Source organism: Cottoperca gobio, chromosome 20 (genome assembly GCF_900634415.1).
Source record: "Cottoperca gobio chromosome 20, fCotGob3.1, whole genome shotgun sequence".
Classification (NCBI taxonomy): domain Eukaryota; kingdom Metazoa; phylum Chordata; class Actinopteri; order Perciformes; family Bovichtidae; genus Cottoperca; species Cottoperca gobio.
In genome coordinates, this window is record NC_041374.1 from 1,517,544 (window position 1) to 1,531,750 (window position 14,207).

The 14,207-nt window shown below is 45.5% G+C and overlaps 1 protein-coding gene across 3 annotated transcripts in view; it reads right to left on the bottom strand.

Moving 5' to 3' along the window:
* The window catches only part of LOC115025434 (disco-interacting protein 2 homolog C-like), a 35,033-nt gene extending 21,468 nt beyond the window's left edge, over positions 1-13,565 (bottom strand). The window contains exons 1-7 of one of the 3 annotated variants that reach the window (XR_003834204.1): positions 13,207-13,285; positions 3,475-3,546; positions 2,759-2,863; positions 2,279-2,404; positions 1,326-1,622; positions 956-1,078; positions 430-576 (exon numbers count right to left, since the gene is read on the bottom strand). Coding sequence is in view for 2 of the 3 variants with exons in the window: in XM_029457676.1 (XP_029313536.1) it covers positions 430-576; positions 956-1,078; positions 1,326-1,622; positions 2,279-2,404; positions 2,759-2,863; positions 3,475-3,546; positions 13,207-13,285 (949 nt within the window). In the remaining variant the exon portion in view is untranslated. Of the gene's footprint in view, positions 1-429; positions 577-955; positions 1,079-1,325; positions 1,623-2,278; positions 2,405-2,758; positions 2,864-3,474; positions 3,547-13,206 lie in introns of all 3 variants that reach the window. The other 2 variants (XM_029457676.1, XM_029457677.1) reach the window with 2 other exon arrangements.
* Between the last annotated feature and the right edge of the window lie 642 nt (positions 13,566-14,207).

The window sequence follows — 14,207 nt, forward strand, 5'->3', positions numbered from 1 at the left end:
TGTGCGCAGTGGAAGTGGAAAGAGGCGTCCTGCGAGACACTCCTCACGATCTTAGCAATAACAATTCCTCCATATGTCAAGTGTGACGGTGAGTTTGGTAAGATCGTGACTGCTGATAGAGCGCTGGTTCAAATCTCTAGATGTAATAATAATAACCACTGTATTGACTCAGCTGTGGACCTCAGACTGTGTTGGTTCTGCACAGATCTTAGTTCTCCAACTGTCGCTGCTTTTTATTTATTTTAAACAAAACAATAAAAAAGGTTAAAAAAAAAAGTCCAATCTGTTCATCCAGGGGAGTGACATGAACAGACAGTGGAGTTGTTCTCTAAGGCGCTGGTCCAATTTGAGCCTCCTGATGAAGGAGTTTCTATTTTTACCCGACTTCAGAGGCTCCAGCTAGGAGACGGCTGAAGGTGCACCTCTTACCATCGCCCGTCTCCATGCGCTCTGCGTTGCCGTACTTCTGCGTGTTCCTGGCAATGGTTCCCATATTGGCCATGTGGTGACGCTCGGGGCGGGAGTGGGACGAGTCTGACGAGTAGCCCGTCACATCCGGGGGGGTGGAGTGATTCTCTGCAGGGAGACAACAGAGGGAGAGAGGGAGACGGAAACAGACAGCGGTGACTCATTGCTCACATTTATCGCCGTACTGTTTCATTATACGAGCGATTAAACACGTTGTGATTCTTGTGTTCATTTGGATCCATGGAGTGAATCTATTAAATACAAAAACAATGCTTCCTCCGCAGCCTGAAGCATCACATGGAGGAGGTTAGATTATTATACTCCTTTAAACATCCCGTCTTCAGAGTGTCGGTTCTGTTAGAAATGGTCTTATTTCGTTGTTAATGCTTTTTGTAAAGCGCTTTAAATTCCCTTTTGTCTGACTTTGGCCTAAAATCACAGTTCTGTTGGAACATTTGAATATTTTGTCCTTATGTGTTGGACGTACCGTCTGACTCCAGCGGCGGGGGCCACAGCATGTCAGATCCAAACTCGCAGGATCGTCTCAGAGATCCTCCGTTCTCCGCGACACTCAGAGCTCCCTTCCTCTTCAGAGACAGGTGGCTGATACCTGAACGCACACATACAGGTGCGACATACGAACGCCATCAAACTGATGCAAAGGCGACATGAAAGCTGCAACCGATGGTGGAGGTGAACTCGCACGATGCAGCAGTAAGTAGCAGCATGAAGGTGGCAGCACAGGTGTGATGCTGGGAGTGCTTCTATTGTTATAAATGTATGACACATCTGGAAGTGTAGACATGTGTACATATACTTCTTCTTCCTTTCAGACGCACATGCAGAACCCGTCTTACCGTGGTGTGACTGGGACAGGTGGCTCTGCTGGTGGTGCAGCTGGCCCAGGTGTGTGTGCCCCAGGTGTGTGTGCGCCAGGTGCGAGATGTGCGTGTGTGCCAGCGAGTCGGCCAGACGCCCGGCGTTTCCGCTGCCTCCGCTCTGCGTAGACGAGGACGAGGAGGAGGTGGAGCCCAGGTGGGCGGGGCCTAAATGTGAAGGGCGGCTCATCCAGTGCTCCATGCCCGACATGTCGTCACCTGGCCCCGCCTCCTCCTCTGAACCCGACGACGAGTCTGAGCACAGGGGGGACAGGCCTGCGTGAGAGGCAGTGTGTGTTAACAGAAAACCTTCACACAACATCAACACAGCACATAAACCACTAACTATTATTATTATTATTATTATTAGTACGTTAACTCATTCTCATATCTGTACTTTAAATACGAACCAAGAAATAATCCGGGCACATAACGACTTAGTTTAAAGCAGATGTAACGTATTAATGAACGCGCTGTGGAGGTGAAAGAAACACTGGTACACGTGAGCTCTCAGGGAAACGTCAGCTTCACTTAAGAATGTTCTCAAAAGGTTCAAAAGCAAATTACCGGTGAGGAAAACGATTACATTTCCTTCATTAAAATTCAATCAACATCCAAATTGTTACATCAACTTTGATTATGTTCCATCCAATGAGCTCATATTTGACGTGAAGGTCAACTTCCCCGTCCCGTTTCAGGAAACTTCTCGTGGGGACAGAAACTCATGAAAGAATCGTCAGTTCCAAAGTGCAGAACTAAAAGCTTTTAGCCATCATGCTCCGAGCCGCTGTGTGTGTGTGTGTGTGTGTGTGTGTGTGTGTGTGTGTGTGTGTGTGTGTGTGTGTGTGTGTGTGCTCAGTGTTCAGTTCAGTCGGTCGTATAAAATAACTGACTTGTAAAGATGTTTATATTTTTGCAGAGTGTTTCGTCACCTGGAGGCGTGTAAGCATCCATGGAGGTCTGCACCACCAGGGAACGTCTTTTGGAAGGCATCGGCACCGCCACCTTCCTCTCCACGTGTCGCGCCAGCACAGCCTGCACCGCCTCGGTGTGGACGTCTGAGAGAGACAGACATTCATTCACACAAAAGGCAGAGGGGGGGGGAGTTCCCTGTTCCACTGAATGTGTGTGTTTGTGTCTGGACTGAATCAAGGATTGGCTTTTTAAAATACTTCTGAGGGAATATGCTCTTGATTAGCATTAAGGGAAGATCCAGTGTTTCTGGAGCTTCAACCATATCGAGTGTAGTACTTATTCACTTCTGTACCTCTTTAAAATGACAAAGATGTTCAGCCAGATGCAAAACTGTGTTGTGTTTATAGGTAGACGTGATACAGCAACATAGTTATTGAAACATATTAACAGCAGTGACGTGGCTGCCTGAGGCGGTCATGCAGGTGTACGTTCTGTACCTGATCGGTAGCGTTCGTCTCTGGTGCCGGAGGTTCTCCGCCGGTGGAAACGGGCAGCAGAGGGAGGGCCGAGCGGGGCCCGATGAGACATGGGCCCCTCCATACCTACAGAGGCAAGCAGCCAAGCAGGCGGACACACACACACATATATATATATATATATGAACACACAGACACACACAGACACACACACATATACGCACATACGCACATACGCATTTCACAACAGGCAATAAATCCAGTGCCAAAAAAAAGGAAAAACAAACATGGAGATGAATTGAATCGGCAGAAAAATGATATTTTTCTGACATCATAAAACAAAAATAATTTCAAAATAACGTAAAATTAAATTAAAATAATGTCGTATTTTTGCTCTCTGACAGAATATTAAGTACTTTGTGACCCATTATAAAAGCAGAGCGACGTCCCTGTGATGAACTATAACGATTGTGTGTGTGTGTGTGTTTTACTTGCAGTGAGGCCTGAGTGTGTGTGTGTGTGTGTGTGTGTGTGGAGACAGAGCCCCGAGCTGAGCTCTAGGGAGTCTTAACTTACATTCACTAGTGACGGCGGCTGAAGACTGAATCGATAGAGTAGAGTATCATCGCAACTGTATTTGTCATTCTACCAGATCGATACTTAAGTAGATATATGAATATTTTATCTGGGGGCGGGGGGAAACTGTGTGTTATGGAGGTCAGAGGTCGCTAAATTACCTCCAGCATGTGGAAAATATGCCCTGATCAGTTTGGACCTCTTCTTCTCATAACCCTTCTGAGTGATGTCCCCTGCAAACAGATAGAGATAGATAGAGAGTGAGAGAGCCAGCGGCGGCTGTGTGGGATGCTCTGACTTATTTATTAAACATGTTTAATCATTGCTTAAATCTCTTTTCTTTCACTTGGAGGGAAGTGCTGGTGGCTTGTTGGACAAACACCTTATGAGCACATGGCCCTCAGTTTGAGTCCCACAGCCTCTTCTGTCTCTCACAGTCTTTTAATGTCTCTGTCTAGACTGTTCATTAAAGATGTGATGATGAGAAACATAAAGAAAACAACATAACAGAACTGATGTGATGAATAATGATGGAAATGAAGATGGAAAGAAAAAAGAATAATGTCCAGCTGATCCTCTCGAGGTCAGTTATTGTTGTCGAAGTGCATTTCTTTAGTTTTGTCATCATCTCAATGGAAACATGAATTATGACGTGAGCAGTCCTCTGGTCTACAACAGGCTCGTCGACTTTCTTATTTCAAGATGCTTGATATTGAAGACCAAAGACCTGTGGCCGAGATGAAGACCTTGTGTGAGGCTCAACATGTTTCCAAGGATAGATAACAATGTCGGGAGCTAATTGTGTCCCCCGGGAGACAAAGAGGATTACAACTACATGTCCAAACCGTCACCCACCGATCAAACAGTGTGTCCTGTACGCAGAGCCTCGGCGTGCGCTGAACAAAGGGCTCGTCAGATAACAGCGCCCACAGAATCTGATGTTTGAATCAGGGAGCGATGCATCCGACAACGTGACCATGTGGCCAGATGTACGGAGAAGCGAGTTGTTCTTCTTCTGCACACAAGTCCTTCTGTCACTTCTCTGTGTGCGACTACAGAGACTCTGTATGTCGAACACTTGTGATTACATTAACTCCATCGTGACATGAATGCAGCGTAAACACTCCTCATCCTGTCAGCGTCAGCAGAAGCTTCACATGACGATATGTTTGACGGTGGACGGACGAACAGAAAGGTCAGTGTGGAGGAGCGGACATGGAGAAGCTAATTACAATCCCTGAGAGGGCTTCTGCTGCCTGACGCCCCACACCCTCCTCTCCACCACCACCTGTCAATCACAGCCCCCCAGGGTCCTCGCAGTGGGGCTAATATGAGCTAATACCTCCTTGTTTGTCCCCAATCAATGCTGCTAAACTGCCTCGCACCACTTTTCTAATTATCGACTCTTATTTGAGCGCCAGAGGTGATTAACTCGCCGACAACAGGGAACCAAATCTAACACAACGGTGAAAGGAATTGAGAAAAAGCAGAGCGTGCACGTGAACATGCTGCTGTGATAACACGCTGTAAACAAGGCAGCTGACAGATGGGCATTTTATCACACCATGAGAAATATTACTCTCCTCAAAACAAGCGTAGTCAACACAAGCGTTACAAAGATGGGAGATTTTAAGACACAGATATATATATAGAAGTGTGTTGGACTGAGCAGTGTGTGTGTGTGTGTGTGAAGGAACAGTCACCCAGTGCAACAGTGCGGCTCGCTGAGGTGTTTGTGAGAGTTTTTGGACAACAATGGAGCTCAGCCATCTTGGATCACCAGTTGTATTTGTTGTTGATTATGTTCTGCTAAGCTGTTCATTTGAAATAAGTGGAATTATCACACCTGAGCGCTGATTCATTTGCCAAAAGATGAACTCAGCTGTTTACACACAGATTGTCTCTTTTCTGTGTGTGTGTGTGTGAGGGGGGGTGCATGGCTCCAGGGCACAGTTGCAGCTGTGCATCTATGCATACAAACAAATGATGGCTGCAAACAAATATTGACTACAGTAAATTCTACTAAATGTAAGATCCAGTTTATAAAACAGATCTTTTGGTCAGCTTGAACAGCGTGTTCCTGGGGAAGTCTCTGGACTACACATCTCCACTGAGAACATTCTGTTCTGCAGCCTGGCAACTTCTGCAAAGCTCAAACATACACAAGCTCATTTATGAATTAGCAAGAAAAAAACAAAAACATATGGAAGCAGGCTGGAAGCTGTAGTGTTTGTGAAGTGGGAGTGTTTCTACTGAGGGAGGGGGGAATGAAATGTGGCTGAAAAACAGAGCGAAGGAAAGAAAAGGAGTGTCGGATATCAGATCGGATTTGTTTTAAATAGAGAGAGAAAGGGAACGACAAGAGTCTGCATTTCACAATCTGACCGTGGAGAACGGCCAGAACATCTGGGTCCAATCTGCTCATCTGTGCTGCTCTCTCTGTGTGTGTGTGTGTGTGTGTGTGTGTGTGTGTGTGTGTGTGTGTGTGTGTGTGTGTGTTGTATCTGAGTGAGTCCTTTTCTCAGATCAACCGCAGCATAACAACATTCCTGCTTCTTCTCTCTCTCTCTCTCACACACACACACACTCACACACACGGGTCCATGGGGAGACGCCATCTTCCACTCGCAGCACAGCAGAGCAGGGAGGGTGTTGCCTAGCAACGGTTCTCCTGGAGGAAAAAAAAGGCCCGAGACGGCCATCTTGGATTTTGAGCATCAGATGTGAGAAGTGGGGTAATGATACCTGCCAGGGTGTGTGAATATGTTTGTATGTTTGTGTGTGTGTGTGTGTGTGTGTGTGCGTGTGCGTGTGATGTGTGTGATGTGTGTGTGTGTCATACCAGTCTGTATTGGCAGCCTAATTACTTTCCTCCGTCTCCTCGCTGCTCTCTGACACTCGCTTGTTTTAATGGCACACAGCTGAGGGAGAATCGATAGCGGCCGACTGCAGATTGGAGTTTTTCCTCCTGCTGAGATTGTGCAGCCAAAATGTCTGGAGCTTCCAGTGAGAAGAAAAACTCTCTGAAAACTCCTTTTGGCAGGTTGACCACAGACCTGCGATGTCGCCCGTCGTGAACACATCATCCCTGATCTTTCTGAATTCTATTCTTGGATGTTCGTCCAACAGATTTGACCAAAAAATACAGAATTTGATTGCATAAATATTATGTAGAAAATGATTAGGCTATTTATTAGACCAGATGAAATATGAGATTCTGATGTTTTCAAACTCAAAGCCGGTCAAGTCGTGCTGCGCGGGTCAGGGGGTCTTAATACCCGCACCCACCCGACCCGTGATGAGAGGCAACCCGCAGAAATATGCTTTAATCATCCGGCCTGGTTTACTTCTTCATTTACCGGAACGATCTGCACCTTCTGCACCTTCTGCATCTTCTGCACCTTCTGCATCTTCTGCACCTTCTGCACCTTCTGCACCTTCTGCACCTTCTGCATCTTCTGCACCTTCTGCACCTTCTGCACCTTCTGCACCTTCTGCACCTTCTGCACCTTCTGCATCTTCTGCACCTTCTGCACCTTCTGCATACACCTTCTGCACCTTCTGCATCTTCTACACCTTCTGCACCTTCTGCACCTTCTGCACCTTCTGCACCTTCTGCACCTTCTGCATCTTCTACACCTTCTGCACCTTCTGCACCTTCTGCACCTTCTGCACCTTCTGCACCTTCACCTTCTGCACCTTCTGCACCTTCTGCATCTTCTGCATCTACACCTTCTACACCTTCTGTACCTTCTGCATCTACACCTTCTACACCTTCTGCATCTTCTGCACCTTCTGCATCTTCTACACCTTCTGCATCTACACCTTCTACACCTTCTGCACCTTCTGCACCTTCTGCACCTTCTGCATCTTCTGCACCTTCTGCATCTTCTACACCTTCTGCACCTTCTGCACCTTCTGCACTTTCTGTACCTTCTGCACCTTCACCTTCTGCACCTTCACCTTCTGCACCTTCTGCACCTTCTGCATCTACACCTTCTACACCTTCTGCACCTTCTGCACCTTCTGTACCTTCTGCATCTACACCTTCTACACCTTCTGCACCTTCTGCATCTTCTGCACCTTCTGCATCTTCTACACCTTCTGCATCTACACCTTCTACACCTTCTGCACCTTCTGCATCTTCTGCATCTTCTGCACCTTCTGCATCTTCTACACCTTCTGCATCTTCTACACCTTCTGCACCTTCTGCACCTTCTGCACCTTCTGCACCATCCCTTTCATTATGCTGCTTTGATTCACTCACTCTCTGAAGGGACTGAAGATAAATCTTGACCTTTACAGTTCTGCTTCAAACTCCTTCAGATCTATAGCAAGGTGTCTTTGGCATCACAGATCAGATAATCCCAAACTAAAGTTCTTGAAATGTTTTGAAATGTTATTTTTGGTGTAGTAATAAGAGCCGAATGCCAACACACACACTGCTGCCTGTTCCCACCTCCCTCCCTACCTTTGCTCATTGAAAGCCCCTCCAGTTATTGCAGCCTGAAATTATACCTTTAAAGTTGCATACTTGCATATAGTTGAGCAACATTATTAACAATTTTGATAAAAAAGGAATTATTAATTCCTTTTTTAATCTGAAAACAGAATACTTGTCAGCACGGGGTTCTGATAACTTATTATAACGTACATCTCATTACTTTTGACACTTTGTTTGGCTAAACAAGTGAATGTTTGGTGTTTCCATGAAACTAACATAGAAGACGGTGATGTGTGACGGACATGTTGTAGACTAAATGGTTAATGAATGAAAACAGATCGAGTCCTTCTTACGATAGTTGTTAGTTGCAGTCCTAACTGCTGAACGTTAATCTGTGTTGAGCATCTTCCAAACATCATGTGGAGGAGCAAGAAGTCATGTGCGTCATTCGCTGATTCCAAAATATGACATTTTGTCTAATAACCCACAAATATCTATCTTTTAATCTGGAGCAGACATTCACCTCTATGTGACCCGAATATTAATCACATTTTATTGATTGTATTGATAATAAGTCTGACGGTGGAGAAGCAGTGATGCTGTAGTCCTATTGTTACTGTAAGAAAACAACAGAACATAATATTACAACTCATTCAGCTACATTAGAATGAAACAGAAAGCCGTATTGAACACTATGCTTCAGTATTTCTGTGACGATGTCCTGTTCTTCATTTGTTTTCTACCTGATTGTTGTCCAAGTCATGTCAAATCATGATATTCATTTCCAGTCAATCAGAAGTTTCCTTATGTCAGTCACATCATACAACACACCCACCGTTGAGTTCTGTTCATTGTCGTCAGATGAAGCTCAACAGTCTTCATCTCAAACAAATGACTGACAGCTGCTCTATTTTGATAACATGCCGACGCACCGCTCGCTGAGCTGTCACTGCTGCGCTTCCAAATTCAAACCAGAAGTTCATGTTTTTGTGTTCTGTAACTTGTTCTGTCAGATTCAGCCTAAACTAGGAGAGCAGTCAGGGAGCGCAGGCCTCCGGCAAGGCCGTTTCCAAAAGTAATGCGTGTATCTGCCTCGTGATACAACATTTCAAGGTCGTAGTGTTTCCATAATCCTGCTGACACACAGGCAAACACAGCCTCCTTAGTGGAGCTAGTTATTGATCAATAGGGTGGGTATCAAACCTCAATACTTATCTGGTACTGTGCACATGTGTCTGTGGCAGAGTGTAGAAAACTAACAAAAGTTGTCGGCTGATCATATTCTTGTTTATTGTATATTTCATTTAGGCAAAGTTCTTGTACAGCCGATTGTTTTTAGATGAAATGTAACATCTGAGAACTTCTTTTGTTTCATGTATAAAATAATGTTTATTTTCCTCAGATTTGAGGCATCAGCAACAATAAGGTTTCAGCATCAGCACCACTCAGACGTCAGGACTCGTATCAGAAGCATTCAGACGACTTTCAGCATTCAGATTGAGCAAAAATACAACCAGCTCCACACAGCAGCAGAAGAGTGCGTCATTTTGTGATACACAAACTCCAGTTCAACGATCAACTTAATCGTCTATGAAGTGTCACAAGTTAAAGGGACAATGCACGATGCAAGTTCCCGTCCACTTTGACATCTTCAGACATTCAAAACCCAAAGATCCTCAATACACAACAGAAATGCATCAAATCCTCCCATCTAAGAAGCCGGGACTCTTCTTTTACTATTTCCCTCGTGTTGTCTTCATCGTATATGTTTTTAACACGTGACATTGTTTTTATGTGAAACTGCTAATGAGCTCTTGTACCTCAATTACAAAATAAAAGAGCTCTGATGTTGCAACCTTAAAGTTGTAGATTTTAAAACATCTACTTAAATGATTCCACTGAGCGTTTAAAGAATATAAGAAGAGCACTAACAGATTCCCATCCTTCACTCTACTGTGGACACTTAACAACAGAAACAACACGTACAGTTACTCTGTGCATGTCTCCACATCTCACCTAATATTACTGATATGATATATTCCCCAAACAACACAGCCTACATTCCACAGCAGCTTTGTAATAGTTGCATTCATTGAGCGTCATCAACTTAACTACACAACAAAAAATAATTAGTCAGAAATTATTCATGAACTAGTAGAGCAACATTTTTTTGCAGTGCGTGGCATTGCAGATAGAGAAACACACGGCTGCACTGACCTGAAATGCTCCGCTGGGGGCCACAGATGTTGTTGTATGTTTGCACAAACACAGAAAAACTAAATAAATATAGAAACAGCAAAAACTGCATTTTCAAAATCTGCAAGAATCTGACTCTCAATAAATATTCAACACGTAAAAAGCTTTGATATGATGTGAAATATTTAAAATGTGTCAGCTTCACACCTGAGCAGCACTTTGTCCATTAAACCTGCATGTGTGTGTGTGTGTGTGTGTGTGTGTGTGTGTGGAGATTCCCTTTGTTTGTCCTGGTCAGAGACACCCCCCCCCACACACACACACACACACACACTGCACAAAAACCTTCCAGAAGCACAGCAGGAGCATCTACAGGGCACTACCGACTGACGGATACTTTGAGGTCTGCTGTACATCTCAGCACTGGAGTTTGTTTCCATAAACAGCTCCTGAACCACCAGGGCCGTTAAAGAGGCTGACAGCTCACAGATTTCCTCCCGCTATCATCCAACAAGTCCATCGACAGCTCCGTTTGTCCCGTCTGCAAGTCACTCTGCATAAGAGCGGCAGCTAAATGCTTCGAAACGCTGGGGAACGGCGCCTTAATGCCTAGAGGTCACAGTAATACGGAAGAGATGATGCGATTTAGGCGACACTAAGCGAGAGAGTGGGAGAGAGGCTTATCTGCCAGAGCTCAGCTGATTGCTGACTTTATCTAATAAACAGGTGGAGTGTCGGCTCGTCTTCTCAAAGACGAAGAATAAAACATTTCGTGGCATCAAATCTGACAGGAAATTGTTGCCTGAGGTCCCCTGCTCTGCCTTTCAATAACAGCGACTGCTCAGTGTCCTCAAACGTTCTTCTTTATTTGAAAGCAGAGAACTTTGTGGATTGAAAACCTTGTTACCAATACTTGTTTTACTTCATTTTGTAGAAGAAGATCTCTTGTGTTGGCTCGTGTGATGCTTCCTCTCATGAAGCGATCGTCGTGGTGCTGAAACGATCCGTGAAGCAGACTGTTGGATGATCACTTATACGTTTAAGTTGTTTATCAAGCAAAGAAGCCAAACCTTCAGCTCAAACACTTTGTTACAAAGATGTTTCTGAGCTTCAAGATTTTCTTAATATATGATGTTAACATCTTTATCTCAAGGAAATCGCAAATGGAATATTATAAAGTGAATATTTATTAAGGAAAAATATACATTATTTCCATTAGCAATAAATCTGCAAACAATTTTCTCGTTAAATATTCAGTTTAATATTCTAGAAACCAGCAAATAATCACATTTAAGAAGCTGAATCACTTCAACGATTAACTGATGATCAAAGTGTGTGTGTGTGTGTGTGTGTGTGTGTGTGTGTGTGCATCTGAAGACAACCTCTGGGAACTTGTGATGTAAATTTGAGTGATTTTCTTTCCCTTAAATTGTTTAGACTCTTTGATAAGATGCCTCATCTACTGCACACCATGCTCTTAGTGTTGTAATGACCACACACACACACACACACACACACACACACACACACACACACACACACACACACACACCCTGTTTTCGATGAGCACCAGTGACAGACACGCACACACCAACACGTCCATCACACTGTCAGGAGACCTGTCAATCTTCATCCCGCTGTGATCCTCTAATAACCCTGCCAGTCCTACACACACACACACACACACACACACACACCTACCTGAGTGTTTGGAGTGTTTCATTTTGTCTGACGTTCTGTCGCGACGTTTTCACTTCCTCCTGCCGTATCCATCATTAATAACATCTGCCAGCAGCAGGTTCTGCTCTGATAAACACTCTCGGCTGGATTAGGAGCTAGCTCCAATAGGCCTGCAGCTGCCACAGCTTTACCTCAGTGTGTGTGTGTGTGTGTGTGTGTGTGTGTGTGTGTGTGTGTGTGTGTGTGTGTGTGTGTGTGTGCGCTTGACACCGCAGTGAGAGAAAATAAAGGCTTTTTATAAATGATGAAGCTGATCAGAAGGGAAAGGGACAGTTTGATGTGTCGAGGTTTGGCTGCTTTCGGGGGATTTCAAACACTAGCACTGATGTTTTGAGGGATTAAAACAGCAGATTCTCGTCTCTACGTATAAATTTGACCCCTTTTCATGTTAAATTATTCAGAATTTGCCCCAGAATTCACACCCTGAAACAGCATCTATTCTCCAACAGACCCTGAGACTGTGTCTTCACATCACTGCAGGTGAGGCAGGTTTCACTGCAGACTTTGCACACCTGACAGAAGTGACAGACGAGTAAAGCTGAATCTACATCTTCACCTTCCACCGCACAATATCGGATTTGTGTTGCACAGCAAAGCAACATAATTAACCCTCGTTTGCTGCGGCGGCGAATCAGCTCCACAAATGTCTCTCACGGCACAAATGAATCCACAATAAATGGACATTTCAGGCAACAGGGTGGCTCACATCCAGCATGTATCTAGGCTTCCTCCCTCACAACGTAGGCCTTCCAGAGCCTGTATGAATAAAAGATGCCCTCCCCATTATATAAGGTTATGTATGTTCCTCTCTGAGATGTTCTACTGAAATAACAGCAGGTTGGATAGAAAGAGAAAGAGAGTGTGTGTATCTCCTCTCTTGTTTATGGAAAGAGAGGAGTGGAAGAGGGTTGGGTGGGGGGGGGGGGAGGCTGAAAAATATACCAAAGCATCCTCCTCACCCTCAGCAGCTCCGCAGGCCCAAAAACACAGAGGCAGGAGGCTGAGATCACGGGCATCACACGCAGAGCTGCCCCTCCGTGCTGCTGTCACGCGGCGTTGCATCGCAATGCTATTATTAAACCACACACACGCGCACACACTCACAGGTAGACTGATTGTGTCAACATCTCAAGGTCAAACAAAGGGTTGGATCACGGACCCAAAACGGGCGAACGGGGCCGGTCGGGTGTGTTTTTTTTTTTAACGGCACCGCCGCGGAGACAAAGAGCAGCGGCCGAATCCCGCAGTGTGTTCCCGCTCTGCCCTCATCCTCCACCGGCTACAGAGAGCTGGCCAGGCCGGTCCCTGGCTGACAAACATCTGGATGGGAGGAGCAGGAGGGGACGAGAGGAGGAGGAGGAGGAGGAGGAGGGGGCCGCAGGAATGAACGGTTAGATTCCGTTAGTAAGTAGGCTCCCGGTGTGGATGGTGATGATGGTGGTGGTGATGCGATAACGGGATAACGAGGGGAAAGAGGAGGAGGGGGAAGGAGGGTATGAAATCACATTCTTACCCTCTGACAGCTCCAGCTCCAGCTCCGCCAGCCGGGCTCGGATCTCCAACGGTATCGGCGACGCCTCACGGTCCGCCATTCGGCTTGTGCGGTAGAAAACACCTCCCCGGTTCCGCTGTTGCCGCCTCCGCCGCCGCTGCTGCCGTCGCTACTCCTGCCTCCTCCTTCGCTCGGACGGGGAGAGCTTCTCCTCGGCGGCCCCTCCTCGGCGAAGGCACGGAAAGACTACGAGGCGTCGAGGGAGAACAAAGAGGATAAATCTGGGTCTCGTTTTTAACGGGGGCCCGCCATGGCACCCGGCTCCTCGAATCGGTAAAGACCCCGGTTGCTCGGTCGGCTCTTCTACGCTGCCGTTGCGGTGGTTGTGGTAGTGATGATGATGATGAGGCTCGCGCAGCCCCACAGTCAGCGCCGTTTGCAGCTTCTTGCCGCTGCTGTCACGTGACTCTACGGAGGAAGGAGGCGGTGCCGGTCATCACCGACAGGGGGCGCAGCGAGCAACCACACCTACCGTTCACAGTGACGGTGTATTTTTCCACCTGAACCACACATGTGTGTGTTTTTTTTGCAGTCTTTAGTTTAAATAACGGTGACAAAATTATAAATTAATTTAGCTATAATTTTAAGTACCAGATTTAAAGCTTCAATATCCACATTTACATGTGTTTAGTTTTTTTTTTTCCACAGGTTTGAACAATAATAATAATAATAATAATAATAATAATAATAATAATAGGTACCCTTGGTATGTAGGACTAGTTCCTTGTTTAAAACCTTGGCACTTACAGGTCACTTACTGGAAATGTTCTATAACTTTTAACCACCTGCTTCCTTTATGGTTTATTTTGCGTAACTTCCTGCTGGATGTAGCAGAAGAAGTACTGAAGGCCCGTCTGATGGCTGCGACCTGCTTTCATTTCAAAAACAGTATTTTATCTTGTTTTGCTTGTTTACTATCTGCACAGCGGTATTTGATTATTTGGTCAGTGACGTTCTTCTAT